Raw genomic sequence first — 13,801 nt, 5'->3', positions numbered from 1 at the left:
CTGTGACACCCACTCCCCCTCTCCCTTTACACTCCCCTCTCCCCATCTTACACACTCACTCAGTTGAGCGAGCGTACAAGAGGCAGCAGGCAGCTGCCGAGGAGCGAGCTGGGAGGCGACTCCAGCCTCCTCTCCAGCCAATTGCGCCTCCTGTACAATGGAAACTAAACGGTCGAGTAGCAGAAGGGATGGAGGGCAGAGCTGCCGGGCAGGTAGGTCCTGCACTTTCCAGCCACTTTGCTAGAGAGTGGGCATGGACCTCACATGCCTTTTTTCTGGTTATTGATTTCCCATTAATGTTTCTATTTTGTGTTTTTGAACATTGTCTCTGTTCTTTAAAGCTGTTGTTTCTGCTGTTTGTCGCCACACAAAGTGAACACTTGTTCTGTTCACGGCTGCTTCAGAAGTGACAAGAGAAGCGGCGGCAGATTTCTGTTTCTTTTTATCCTCGCATGGTAGCAAGTCAGTCAGCAAGTGTGTCGTCTTTTCCTTTGGCTTGTTAAACTAAGCCCAGCGTGAGATGTGGTGTGCTGTCAGTGCCGTGCTACTCACTGAGCCCAGCCAGAGCTTCTTTTTTTTTTTCAAAATCTCCCCTCCAGTTTGCCAGAGCTGCTTCTGCTTTCATTAGGAGGATAATTAACCGAGATCAGCCAATAAGAGGCTCTGCTCCGCATTGTTCTCCAGCCAAGCTCATCCTCCGTCTCCCCGGCTCTCTCTGTTTATTCTGCAGGTGTTGTGTGCAAATTGACTTTTAATGACTCTGGCTGACTTTTTGAGTTATTCCTCTCTCAAAAGGCTGCGTAGATTAAAACTGCTAGACTTGCATGTTAGTTTTCTGTGTTTATTGTTTCTCCTCTAATTGCCTAGATTGATATTCCCCTGGAAGCTGTCCTATGGGATAGGTAATGGATTACCTACATGCTCTGCCCTGAATTTAATTTATTAATGCTGGCTGGGTGCGCTTCTGCGGCGCCGCACCACAGTCTCACTGCCTTATGTGACCTGGAGGCAGAGAGCAGCGCAATTAGAGGCTCATTTGTGCCTGTTTATGTTTTTTCTGTTAATTCCATCTGAGCTATTACAGGCGGTTCCTTAAACTGACACCGCCTCAGTCGCCCTGAAATTGAGGCGAGCAGTGTATGAAAGTGATATAATTTCATAGGCTTTGCACTAATCGTTTTCCTGGTGCAATTATATCGCTCCCCTGTCAGTGCCTCTCTTGCTTTGCAATTAGCGGAAACGGCTAGAAAATGGGAGATTAGTAACTCAGTTAAGCAAAACCCGGAAATCAATTTTATTGCAGGAGCACAAATGTGAACCAGTGTTAGCAAGCTATTTAACAGTTTATCTGATGCTTGATTTTATTTGCCCCGGGTGCACGTCCTGCACTCTGCTGAGGCTGGCTTCCCCTAAATCTGTCTTTTTTCTGGGTGCGTGTGCAAGTCAGAAATCAATTTCGTTGCCATAAAATGTTTGGCAGCCTTTCCTGCGTTTGTAGAAACTAAGAATGCCTGGTAATTGGCAAGCCGGCGACACAAAGCTGTAACCCACAGACATGGCAGAACCTTTTGTGTTTGTGTCGGTGCTTTTGTCTCACGGTAGCGAGCAGAGCTCTGTTTAGTATTCAACATCTCGGCAGACAATATCCCAGATGTTTGGCGCCGCTCCTGCCGTTGTCCTTTTTTTATGTGACACTTGCGAAAGCTCATCAGCTGCAATAAAGCCTGAATGATTCCCCAACACCCGAGCTGCGCCTGCATGAAGAAAGATTCCTCCACTTCTTTCCTTTTTTTTTTTATTATATTTTTTTCCCTCTTTGCTCAGACGCTGGCAAATCATGGGTGGATTTTCTTTGTGATCACTCAGGAGCTTGTGAAGGTGACGGCTCGTTCCCTCTCCACCCCGCGTTTGACTCGTCTCCTCGCTCTGTCAGGAGCACAGCCGGGGAGAGAGCAGCAGATAGAGGGAGGGAGTGAGGGTCCTTCACCTCCAGTTGAGCTGGTTATAACCGAGACAAGAGCCCTGATCCACGCAGCGCCGAGCAGAACACCACAGAGCAGAGGTGTGGGAGGGAAAGGTCAGCTTCAGTGAGGATGAGAGAGAGGCAGGTGTGTGTTTGTGCTTGTATGAAGAGGAATAAAAGTGTGTGTGTGTGTGTGTTTTGTGTGTGTCATCAGCAGCAGGCTCCTGTGCGCTTCACAATGACTGAGAAATTTCTCATTAGCTTGCCATCAAACATAATTGTCTGTGAGAGTGGTCCTCTAAGAGCCCGGTGTATGATTAGCTCTGCTCAGTCGACGACCACCGTAATGACTCGTGCCGCTGTGGGGGGGTTTTATAAGAATTTGTTTCCACCAAGAATTAATGTGCAGACACTTGTTTGTGTGCCTGAAGGGCTACTGCAACAACCTTAATGAATTTTAGAGTATTCCGAATTTATTGGGGTCTTTATTCTGCTAATTGAATGCAATTAATTAATACATTTGTCATCTTAGTGAGCATATGTGTCATTTGAATACATTTGTATATACATCTTTTTTTTTTATTGTGTGCAAATGCTAAAGTCTGATGTGTACGTGTTTGTGCTTCTATGCCATGGAGCACGGCGATAAAGCTGGTGTGAAGAGGCGGTGTGACACTGAACGATGCCTGAGGGAGCCTCTTTAAGGTGGCTGCGCTCTGCGGCGACTGTAATACCAATGAACCACTCCCCGTCAGCCACAGCACAATACGCACAGGCAGACGGCGCGGAACTACGAGTTCGCTGCTGCGCCTTTTGTGGATGTAGGGTGTGTGAGAGGCTGTTGAGCATCAGTCAGAGGGGGACGTCTCTGTGTCTCTGTGTCTGTCAAAACAATTTTTTTGGGAGGGGGGTAGGCATTGTTTGCACCGTTAGCATTCATTGGACAGTCTACACTATGCTATACACACACACACACACACACACACAGGCTCAGTGTGAAGTCCTGAAGCCAGCCAGCTAAGCCGCGGTTGACTGTCCGCTCAGCAGCTCTGGTCATAAAACCTGGAGCGCCCACGGCCAGACTCAGCCGCACTGCTGTCAGAGCAACTTTTACACTCTGCTCGTGTGTGTGTGTGCGTGTGCATCTGTGTGATAGCTGCAGGAGCGGCACTAAATTACACACATTTTTCCCATTTCAGACATTTAGCTTGCACTTGCGGCAGGAAATGGCAACACTTGTGCCTTCGACCAGGAGCAAAGAGGGCAAATACCTCGAGCCGCCGCACAGAGATGATAGTCCTCCTGTCACACATGAACAAAGATGTAAAAAGCTCAGGCTGCATTCAAAACGAGATAAGAGGTGAGAAAAGAGCAAAGTGGTGACGATAAGAGCATCTCATAACAAGAGGAGACAGATTCTGAGGAGGGAGGTGATTCTGTCGTAAGATGAGAAAAATACATTGTCAGATTATCCGGCGACAAACTGCATTCACTCGTTTTTCACACTCTCCAGATGTAATCTCGGTGAATGGATCAAGCCCGGGGCATCACTCGACCGTTTGCCGAAGCCAAGGAGAAATGCTCCTCACAGATTTGCTAAGAGGCCAATCGGATTTTGTAATCTCTGTTTATCTCCCTGGTTAAGCGTTAACACTCCGGGGTTCTGTGAGGCAGCCGAACAAAAGCAATGCACCAAATGGCGACTGTTCCTCGGCACGTCTCTCCCACCCATCATCATCATCATCATCATCATCCTCTCAGTCTGCAGTCAGCTCTGGCTGCGACTGGAGGTGTCGTGAGAAAGGAGATTATGAAGCGAGCAGGGATTCCACTTGACCTTTTTTGCCTGGCACTAGGGGGTGGGGGCGGGGGGGGGAGGGTGGTCGCACCAAGACCATGTTGGGAGCAGCAGCCAGGCCTTGGCACCGTCGGGTGCCAGAGTCAGCGTGGCACCTCGCCCGCTGACTGAGTCGGGAGATTAGAGGGGGAGACAGAAGTAGGGAGACAGTGAGAAGCCTGGACCCCGGGTTTGATGGAGGAGAATAAACAGTATTAAGTGATCCGATGCTTGAGATCGTCATTGATAGGTTGTTTGTCAGAGAATGAATCAGCAACTTTCAACTTTTATTCCCCATTTCCCTCAACTGGTTCAAGCTTCTCAGTTGAGAGGATTTTGAGCTCTTCTGTGTTTTTATAGCTTCGTAAACTAATTATCTTTTGGGTTTAAACTGCTCGTCGAACAAAACAAGAGGTTTCAGATCAACTCGGGCTCCAGGGATTTTAAATGGGCTTTTCACGGTTTTCTGACATTTTATAGATCAAAAAAATCAATGAATTAATGGAGTAAACAATCTGAGATCACGCTGTATTATTGAAAAAAAAAATCATTACTTTCTGCCCTAATCTGATATTTAGCTGCCTCATTTGGCAACTACAAGCATAACTTCACAATACAGAAGAGGTTGGTAACCAATTGTAGTTTTCATTCGACAGAGTAGGGAAGTGCACAGAAAATATCTGATTGTCACCTTTCCTCCCAACAATATGACTATTTATCTGCAGCTCTTTTTGTTGCCGGTGTTTCCATTTGTCCGCCCGGCGCAGCCAGTGTCACCCTGTAGTCAAGCTATAAAGCAGATTGCAGGACAGCAGAGATTGCACACTAGACGATCTGAAATTTGTGTGGCACCAAATGGCAGCGGATTTTCGGCTGAGAAGTGCTATCTTCCCCCCGCTGCTCTCTGAATTCCTAATGCCTGGTTTTGACGAGGTTGGTAGGGGTGCCTTCTCCTGTTGCCTCCGCCCGCTCCCATCCCTGCGCTCATCCATTATTTATGGCACATCGGCACGCACAGGCCCAGGAATACACACTCGCCCCACTTTTACAGTTTTTTTACTCCGACTCACACAAGTATTTCAGAGTTGCTGACATCCCGACTGCTGTCAATCCGTGTGCGACCTCCGTGTCGGGGGCGCTTCAAAACCTGCGACCTCTGTCACCCCGGACGCCGCAGCGCTAACCCCGTGCCTCTTTCATCCACAGGTCAGCAGGGGTCATGAGGGTGTCGGAGGCCCCGGTCGCTGTTCAGAGCAGCTGAAGCAGACATGGCCAGAGAAGTCTCGGATGGCAACGATAGGCCCAGCCTCATCGACTTCACCAGCTACATCCTCCTTCGCCACAACCACCACTGGCTTCCAATCAAGTACGTCCACCGTTTGATGAGAATATTTAGGGAATGTGATAATCTCCTAGGAGACATTTTAATGGGAAATTGTGTATTTCCATCCACTGCTGTTAGGAAGTAGTCGTCTAATTGGTGTCGTTAAACCTTTTGCAGATGAAGGGGACACAGTAGATAGAAAGCAAAGTTAACAGATCCCCAGGCAAATCTCAAAAGGTGGAAAACATGATAAAAGTGTGACCTCCCTTTTTGGTTTCATGTCTTTATTTGAAGAAGGTCACAGTTTGCTCATCTCACAGGTCGGATGTTTTATATCCCATCTCTTCACTAGAGGTTCGAGTGACATTCTAGTGCGTTTCAGTTTCACACACACAAATGTTTTTGCACATGAAAACTGGTGGATAGAAACGCAACTAAATAGAAATTGGGCTTCATAATATTTTAATAATAATTTCTATTGCTGTGTTACGGTACAATATTCATTATTTCATATTAAGAACATCTCACATTGTCATAAACTGTGATTGAGTTTCCTATTTGTGAGAACTCTGAGTAAATATACATGTTTGGTCATTATATAAAATATGATGTACTGTCCTATTTAATCACACGTGTTCTGTCTCAGACGTTCCCTCATTGTATCTGATGGTATTTTTCAGCTTAAGGAAACCAAACACACCAATTTAAAAGTGTTTCAGTTTTTCAAAATGACATCAGTCAAAAGTGTTTGTTTTTCAGAATTCTGCCAACTGGTGTCTTCCTAAATATAAATAAAGTATATTAATGAACCATATAAAACGTTAATATTTGCACGATTGAATCATGGAAAGGTTGAACATTAACACACTCTCGACTAGGGACGGGAATCGACGATACTATCACGATACTTAGCTGGCGATACGATATGTATTGCGATTCTGTAAGTATTGCGTTTCGATATTACGGTTTCCTGGGATTTCTTTTGGTTATTTATTTATTTTTTTAAATATTGGACCATGGAAAAATGTTGAATCATACCTTCAAATACAACACAGTCAAATTCACTTAGAGCTTTACAAGTTTTATTTCAAATATTAACATTAACTTAATGACTGCCGGGCAGCCAATAGAGAAAATAAATAAAAATGTGCCCTATTATTGTATAGCCCCTGTAAACTGCACACTGACAGATTAAGAAATGTATGCCACTTAGGCTACTTTTAAACAATAAATAAAAGGTAAATTAAATAGAATGAATAAAAGTTTACTTAAAATCTAAACTTTGAAAGTAGGCTATTGTTGTTTGCATGTAGGCGATGCAAAGCTAGTGCTTGGGTGTGTTTTAGATTCTTATGCAAAAACAAGAGCTGGTCAACATGCTCTGGGGTGATGTTGCTCCCCCCATATATCCCCCCGTATAAACCAATAAATATGTTTAAAAAAAAAAAAAAAAGAAAATTAAATTTTTAAAAAATCGATTTGGGAGGCAGCATATCGATTTAAAATCGTCATTCACAAGAATCGCGATTTGTAACTGAATCGATTTTTCCCCCCATCCCTACTCTCGACCCAAATGGAATTGTTTAATGCAGTGTTAAAATGAAATAAGTCGGTGTCTTTATTAACCTGTGGAGTGGGGGAAAGGGGGAATTAATTCAGATCTGTCAGTTATGCTGCAAAACAAATGGTTGTGGCTCAAGTTAAAGTTTCCCTCCTGCAGCCTCTTCTGATCATCACTTATAATCCATAATATCACAATATATATATATATATATATATATATATATATATATATATATATATATATATATATATATATATATATATAGTATGTGTTTAGGAAATATATGCTGCTCTCTGATTCCCGTCTCATAAGGGACCAATTTGCTTCCCCTGAATTCTCAGACGTTTCTTTAATGTAACAGTAAGGATCAAATGATGATCCATATTACTTATGCAGGCAAAACATCAGGGATTCCAAACAGGCACACAGTGCAATTACCTCAGCCTTGAGAGATGAGACGGTGGAACTCGAATGCATCAAAGTCTGGAGCCAAATGCAGTCCAACACTCCAGTCTCATGATAAAATGTGTTTGGAAGAATGAATGATTCGGTGAGGGAGAAAATAGCTATCCATCACCAGCATGGCTCTTGAAAATATCTGTCCAATATTGCAAATCTTCAAGCGAGTGACTCAAGAGACTTCACTCATCAAAATGTCAGCGACAGACACTAAATATTCCGAGGCGTGCGCGGCACTCTGGAGTATTAAGCTGTTTTCTTTCAGAATGTAAAAATAATGTAAAGCAGCAGCTGGTGTTGCTTTTGTCAAACCTCTGACAGGTCATTGAAATTCAACATCTGACTCGCCACCGCCAAGCTACGTCGGCGCTAACCTCTGAGCTCCACGCAGCATTGGCTGAGCGGTCCATTTGCCAGGCAGCGGAACTCACTCAAAGTCAATTGCTCTGACACAGAGGAATTGGATGCCACCTCTTTAAAGAGAGCGCCTCCCGCTCGCCGTCTCAGCTCTTTTGGGACGGAGATAAACAATCGAGTCTCAGCCGGCCACTTTGCGGCTCGGCGATCAGATAGGAAAACGACTCTGATGACTGGCGGGCGAGTAGGTCGAGGCCCGGCTGATTGGCGAGGGCTGAGACGCACACGCAGCCGGTCACGTACACACTGGAGGAGGCGCTGTCGTGTGCGGATCCAGTTTTTGATGTACAAAGTGAATTCGATGAGCCCGTTTCTAATTAACCTATTAATCATAGCTCTCATGTACCAGATGTCTGCCCTCCCTCCTTGTGTGTGTCTGTGTGTGTCTGTGTGTGTGTGTGTGTTTCACTGCATGGGGCCTAACTGCATAATGAGGGCATATCAGCACGACTTCAACACAGGGAGGTCACAGTATTACACAGATAATTCCTCCGACAGGCCATAGGTGCAGAGCAAATCATGTTACACGATCAGTAACAACTTGAAGTTATTTTCATTTTGGAAACTATTCCTTTTATTCAGCAGAATTAAAGTTTACGACTTATACACTGAGGATTTTAGCTATGATTTAATTTTGTTCCAGGAATTAAAAAGAAAGAAAGGGGTCTCTTTTGGGACGTTAATTAAATGAAAACACAATTTAATCATATTTTACACCAGTTTAATACCAAGTGACGTTAAATCCAAAATGAATAAATTCTGAGTAGGAGTGGAAAGGAAGACTGTAATCTAAATCTGTTAAATCTCATAGGAGCAAACCGTCCTGCTGCGTCCTGTCCAGTCACGTCCATTGTGTCTCTGAACAGCTGCAGAGCTGTGAAAGAGAACCAGTGACTGACGACCACAGACAGGGTTGCATTACTGCTGCCTTGTTCTCTATTAATGGCCGAATCCTATTTACATATGGAGCCATTATTGATGTTATTAGTTGAACCTGTTTTTTAAAGACAGCGACTCCTGCTCCGTGTCTCGGCTCTTAAGGGATGAAGGTAAACAACAGAGTCTCAGACACTTGTCATGTGCGACACAAACATATTTGCTCGGCTGCTCTTTGGGAAATTCGTATCTTTACTCGAGGCAAACCCACTGTCTTTACTCCTGCAGTATTATAGCTTCCTCTCTCAAAATAATACCCATAATGCAGTGGGTGGATGCGTGCAGATGTTTAACACTCCTCAAGCCAAACGAAGAGCAAGTAAGTTTCATTTATTACTTTTGCATTATCAGTTAAAAAATCAATGTATTTACTATTTTTATCACCTTAATGCCAACCACATAGATACACCCACTTTCAAAAATATGGGCCACATTGTTAATTAATACGCAATAATTAATACGCAATTCTTATAAGAAAAGTGCATAATTCTGAACATTTCCCTCTGTCACAGCGTCAAGGAGAAGAAACATGAAGATGATGATGATGATGCCTCCACGTCTGTTATTTTAATTGTGAACTCACAGAAAGCTGCTTTTACATTTGTTTTTAACTCGTGCCTATCTCTTAATTCTGAATTTGCAACAATAATTTGCTTGTTGTTAAGTTGTGGTATTTCTGAAACAATAAATCTGATTCACTCTATGAAAATGTGCAATGTGATGCTTGTATTTACAGGATTACAGCTGAAAAATAAATTAAATGCAACTTGTGTATTCTGACATGGTTTTTCAATAAAAAATATCTTTGTCATATTTGTACTGTATCACTCAGTATTTTCAGATTCAAGAGCAGTTTCAAACTTCTTCTTCCAAGAACATGGCCCCTTACAGACATACCCCTTCCTTTCAGGTTCTCTCTACTCGCCAGCACCTCCCAGTAAGACTTTGCAATGAGAATGTCCGATACCGCCGACAGTGAAGCGACGAAGGTTTCCGAGGCCACCGACCCGGCGTCGTCTCCAAACGACAACGCCGCCAAGTCTGAGGTTTCAGACCCGAGCCAGAGCCTCAGTGATGAGCAGGGCAGCAACAGTAAGAGGGACGTTCAGGTAAGAAACAGCCACGTCTCCTGTGACCCAATGAGATTCATGTTCCCTCTGAAGACAGTTCCTTGTCCCACCGGCCAGAGTGATCGGGCACTTTTGTTAAAGCAAGTGTCTGGTTCCAGATGTCAGCAGCCTGACCGAACCCCGGGGCCGAGGACAGTCGACACTTTAGCAAATAATTTCACTTTTTCTCCAAACTCGTCTCCATGAAGATTCAGTAACAGTCAGCGTCAAACACAAACTGCCTCCGGGAGCTCCTGTCACCTGCAGCACTGGAGATGATTCTCCCGGCTGCTTCAGCGGGCAAAATTATTCCTGAAAAGTAGAGAGTGTGCACAGACTGAAATAATAATGTGTTGCACGACTTTACTTTCCCTCAAGGTCAGTCAGCAAGAGAGAGAGAGAGAGAGAGAGAGGCTCAACGCTGCTGTTGTAAAAATCATCTGGTCGTGTGAATCTCATGTATCCTCCATGGGAGACATTTAGGCAGTACTCTACTGGGGATCCTGGACAGCTGAGATCACTCTCAGATAAATTGCTAATTAATTAGGTCACTATGTCACTGCAACAAATGTGCTTGGGGACCACAGAAAATATTCACTTGTTAATTTGCCTTTTTTAAAGCAAAGCCTGTGCAGACTGGTTTGTGGCCACAGAGGAATGGACGCTAAAAAAAAAAAAAGCAAAAGTGGCAAAACAATTCCTCGAGTGTGGTCAAGGAAACAAAAGTCCAGGAAAGGAAAAGGATTGTCTGTTTAGCCGCGGCCTTAAAATAGGATTCAGGCCAATCTGGCCTCGTGGTTGGAGGCAGGCGGAGCGAGGGAGCCAGGCAAGCAGATAATCTGGAGCCCAAATCCTGGCTTATCGACCGACTTCCTGTGTCTGCGCTAGCCCGGGGGAACAGAATGACACCAGCATGGGGGAGTCGAGAGAGGAGGGGACGCGGGAGGGAGGGATGAGTGGAGAGTTTGGTGAGGAGGAGGGAGGCAGAGGAGCATGATGGTGTTGGAGAAAATGTCAAGAGGAGCAAAAGGAAACCTAAGAATTAAGATTGATTTCTCCTCCATTTATCATTATTCTCAAGACAAAAAATATATAGTTTTCACTACCAGCTCAACTCTCACCTTTTAATTGACGTAGTTTATGTCCGAGCCCCCTGTGGTGTTTCTTGTGACCTCTCCAGATGAAGGCTAACTACCTACCACTCATTCTGCTCCTTCTCCTCAAACGCACCCTGGCATGATTAGACCGGGTCCATGGGATATGCCGACATATGCCGTCGGCTCTGAAGCAGCTGACCTTTCTGATCGTAATTTTTTTTCACCGCAGTGGAAGTGAATCTAATTCCGCCGCTCTGCGTACCAGCGACGGCTAAACGCCTGGACCACTCATTGTGGGAGAAAGGGAGGAGGTAGGGAGTGAGGAGAAGGAACAGGGGGACGCAGAACAGCATTCCGACAGAGGAGAAAGGAGGGGGGTTACAAAGACTGGGTGACTTTGCCACCATCTGCCTCCAGCTCCGTCCTCTGCAGCAGGACAGGTGGCTGCTGGCTGCCCTACTTCTGCTGACTTCAGCCCTTTCCCTCTTCCCCCCTTTCTCCCATTCCTTTATCTCCTGCCGGCATTGTTCATTCCCCACCGGCCCCACGCCACTCAATTAGCCGGTGTAGCGGTCCCAGTCCTCTCCCCCCACCGCCACATCCACATTACCTGCTACAGAAAAGGGGCGCGGCAGGTCACAGGCGCTGGAGATGGGCGAGCACTGGTCCGTTTCAGTTTTTTTTTTATAGGCGTTATTTGGCCCTCAAGCTCAATGAGGGAGGGGAGGGGTTGTCCTTTTGATTTTTAGAGGACAGGTGGGAAGGACGGAGTTCTGTGTGCATGAGTGTGTGTGTGGATACATGTTGGGATTAGGAATCAGAGGACTGGGCTCTGTTACAATTGCCAGGTCCCCCTCCCTCCTCTGTGCACACTTACTGAGAGACCTTCTGTTTATACGGACACAACACACACACACACACACACACACACACACACACACAAAGCCACTAGTGCGTAAAGCGCTGAGGCACCGAGCTGTCTCACACACTGTTGGGCGGCTGGTTTCTCTCTGCTCTCTGCATCTCACCCCCAGCGCCTGGGTCTGATTCACATGACAGCTAAATGGAGCCGGGATCTGCACATAGAACTGACCTGACGCGCTTGCAGCCAAATGTCTGGCTTTTGTTTTTCGGCTCCGTGTGAGAGAGAGAGAGAGAGAGAGAGAGAGAGAGAGAGAGAGAGAGGGATGGAGAGGGAGAGAAAGTGGCCCTATAGTGCCACCGCTTCAGTGCCATATGCTCTGCAGAAATTAATTCATGCTCCCAGGAAATTGTAAATGTTCAACTTGAGATTTCAAGCTGCAAAGAGGATTTTCTTTCTTTCTTTTATTTTTTTTGCCAGATCAATGCCTCTAAAATGTTTCACTTTAGGAACAAACATTAAAACGCAGGCAGTTCGGGATGATGTTTTTTTTTTCTTGTCACAGTCTTGAATTGTTTTCTGCTCTTTTGCAGAGCTGGTAGTGCGTGAATGCACAAAATGTAGGCCAGTCATATTTAATTCAAACTTCTCCACTTTTTTCAAAAAAGTTTCAATCCTCATTTCCCCTTCCAAACTTCTGTGGTTTGTTTGATTTGTTTTTTCCTGTGCACTTCTTCCCTGCACCCCTCCCCTTCCTATGGACAGCCTGTGAAGTACTCTAAGGTACGGTACGCTCGAAAAATGCATGCCGTGCGAGGACGCTCCGAACGCGTCTCTTGTGCACTTGGATTGCGTTGTTTGCTTGGATTGAGTTGGAAGTTGTTGTACCTGTGTTTCCTGTCAAGCAAGTTGTCATCGTACACATTGCTGCGGATGTATAAACATCCTCCAGTACAATATATTGAGACGCCATTAAGTGAAGTCTGACGTCTTGAGCTGCGCCTGAGAACAGAGATAGTTTGAAACGGACGTATCCTGTGTGCTTGCTGCATTGCTGTTGAAAAAACACGACGAGGATCAGATGTGAAAACGCTTACTCCGTTTCTTTGACTTAAGATTGTTCTGATCAAGTTATCGGAGAGAATCTGCAGATCTACATCTCAGCGGCGAAAAGCTCTGTGGAACAAGATTTGTCAGCGAAAATGTGAAATATATCGAATCTGTATGATTTTTGCTTGCAAGACCCGATTGTGCTCGCTGTCTGTTTTCTCTTTTTTTTTACTTTGGCTTGTCACTGTGATGCGTGATGATATTGATGCAGTTGTGCGAGTGTGTGCATGGTCTTAACTTTACCCACCTACCTGCACCCCCCCCCCTTAGTCCAACACCAGGCTCAAGCTGGTGCGGAGCCTGGCAGTGTGTGAAGAGTCCTTCCCTTGCCCTATTCCTGAGCCTTCAGCAGCACCGCAGGTAAACGGTCTCCGTAAATACCCAGAGTGCATTCACATTGGAGATGGGGTTAGATTTCTAAGTCTAAGGGAATCATGTCGAAGGAAGTTTTTCTTAAAAGTTTGAATATATTTTTTTGTATATTTGATACTGGCACCTCTCTAGTTGAAACCACACTCTGTTAATATTTAGTAGATTTTTCTTTTTCTTCAATTTACCTTCGTCTCATCGAGCCCAGTGTGAAGTAGCTGCTTCTCCGACAACTCAGCTAGATTTGTAAAGCTCAGGCCCACATGCAGCGCACTGTTGTGCTGACCCTGGATCAGTTCTCCCTTCCAGCTCATTATAACCGAGCAGGTAGACCTCTGATGCTTGATTAGTGTCCTTCGTCTGACAGCTATGATTAAATACCCGGCTGCGACCGCCTGATGAAAACATCACCATCATCAAAACAGAAGGCGTGGAGCGCCGACGGCGAGCCGGTCGTTACTCTGCTAATTCAACTCTTCTCTTTACACCGAATGTCCGGACAAAGCCCCCCCCCCCCCTTGCCGATCAAACTTAGTCCATTACATGCCACTCTGCACAGCTCCCGGCATGCTTTCACCCACACACACACACACACACACACGCACACACACAGGTGAGTCTGTTCCCGGCGTTTCAGCCAGTCAGCACCGGGCGCCATAACCAGAGGGCGGGTGTTATTCCCACAACAGTCTCGCATCGTCTGCACTCACACGACGTCTTGTATTACTGCCATCAATCATGTCCAGGAAATTAC

At 45.4% G+C, this 13,801-nt stretch overlaps 1 protein-coding gene across 4 annotated transcripts in view; it reads left to right on the top strand.

Moving 5' to 3' along the window:
• LOC132996839 (R3H domain-containing protein 1-like) overlaps window positions 1–13,801 on the top strand; it is a 38,400-nt gene that overhangs the window by 3,094 nt on the left and 21,505 nt on the right. For all 4 annotated transcript variants that reach the window (XM_061067203.1, XM_061067201.1, XM_061067200.1 and 1 more), the window contains exons 2-3: window positions 5,007–5,166; window positions 9,411–9,609. In XM_061067203.1, the coding sequence (XP_060923186.1) occupies window positions 9,451–9,609 (159 nt within the window). In that variant the 5' untranslated portion in view covers window positions 5,007–5,166; window positions 9,411–9,450. The remainder of the gene's footprint in view (window positions 1–5,006; window positions 5,167–9,410; window positions 9,610–13,801) is intronic.

The sequence above is a fragment of the Limanda limanda genome, chromosome 23 (assembly GCF_963576545.1).
Source record: "Limanda limanda chromosome 23, fLimLim1.1, whole genome shotgun sequence".
Lineage (NCBI taxonomy): Eukaryota > Metazoa > Chordata > Actinopteri > Pleuronectiformes > Pleuronectidae > Limanda > Limanda limanda.
The sequence above is the reverse complement of the archived record's forward strand: the minus strand, read 5'-3'. Positions and strand labels throughout refer to the sequence as shown.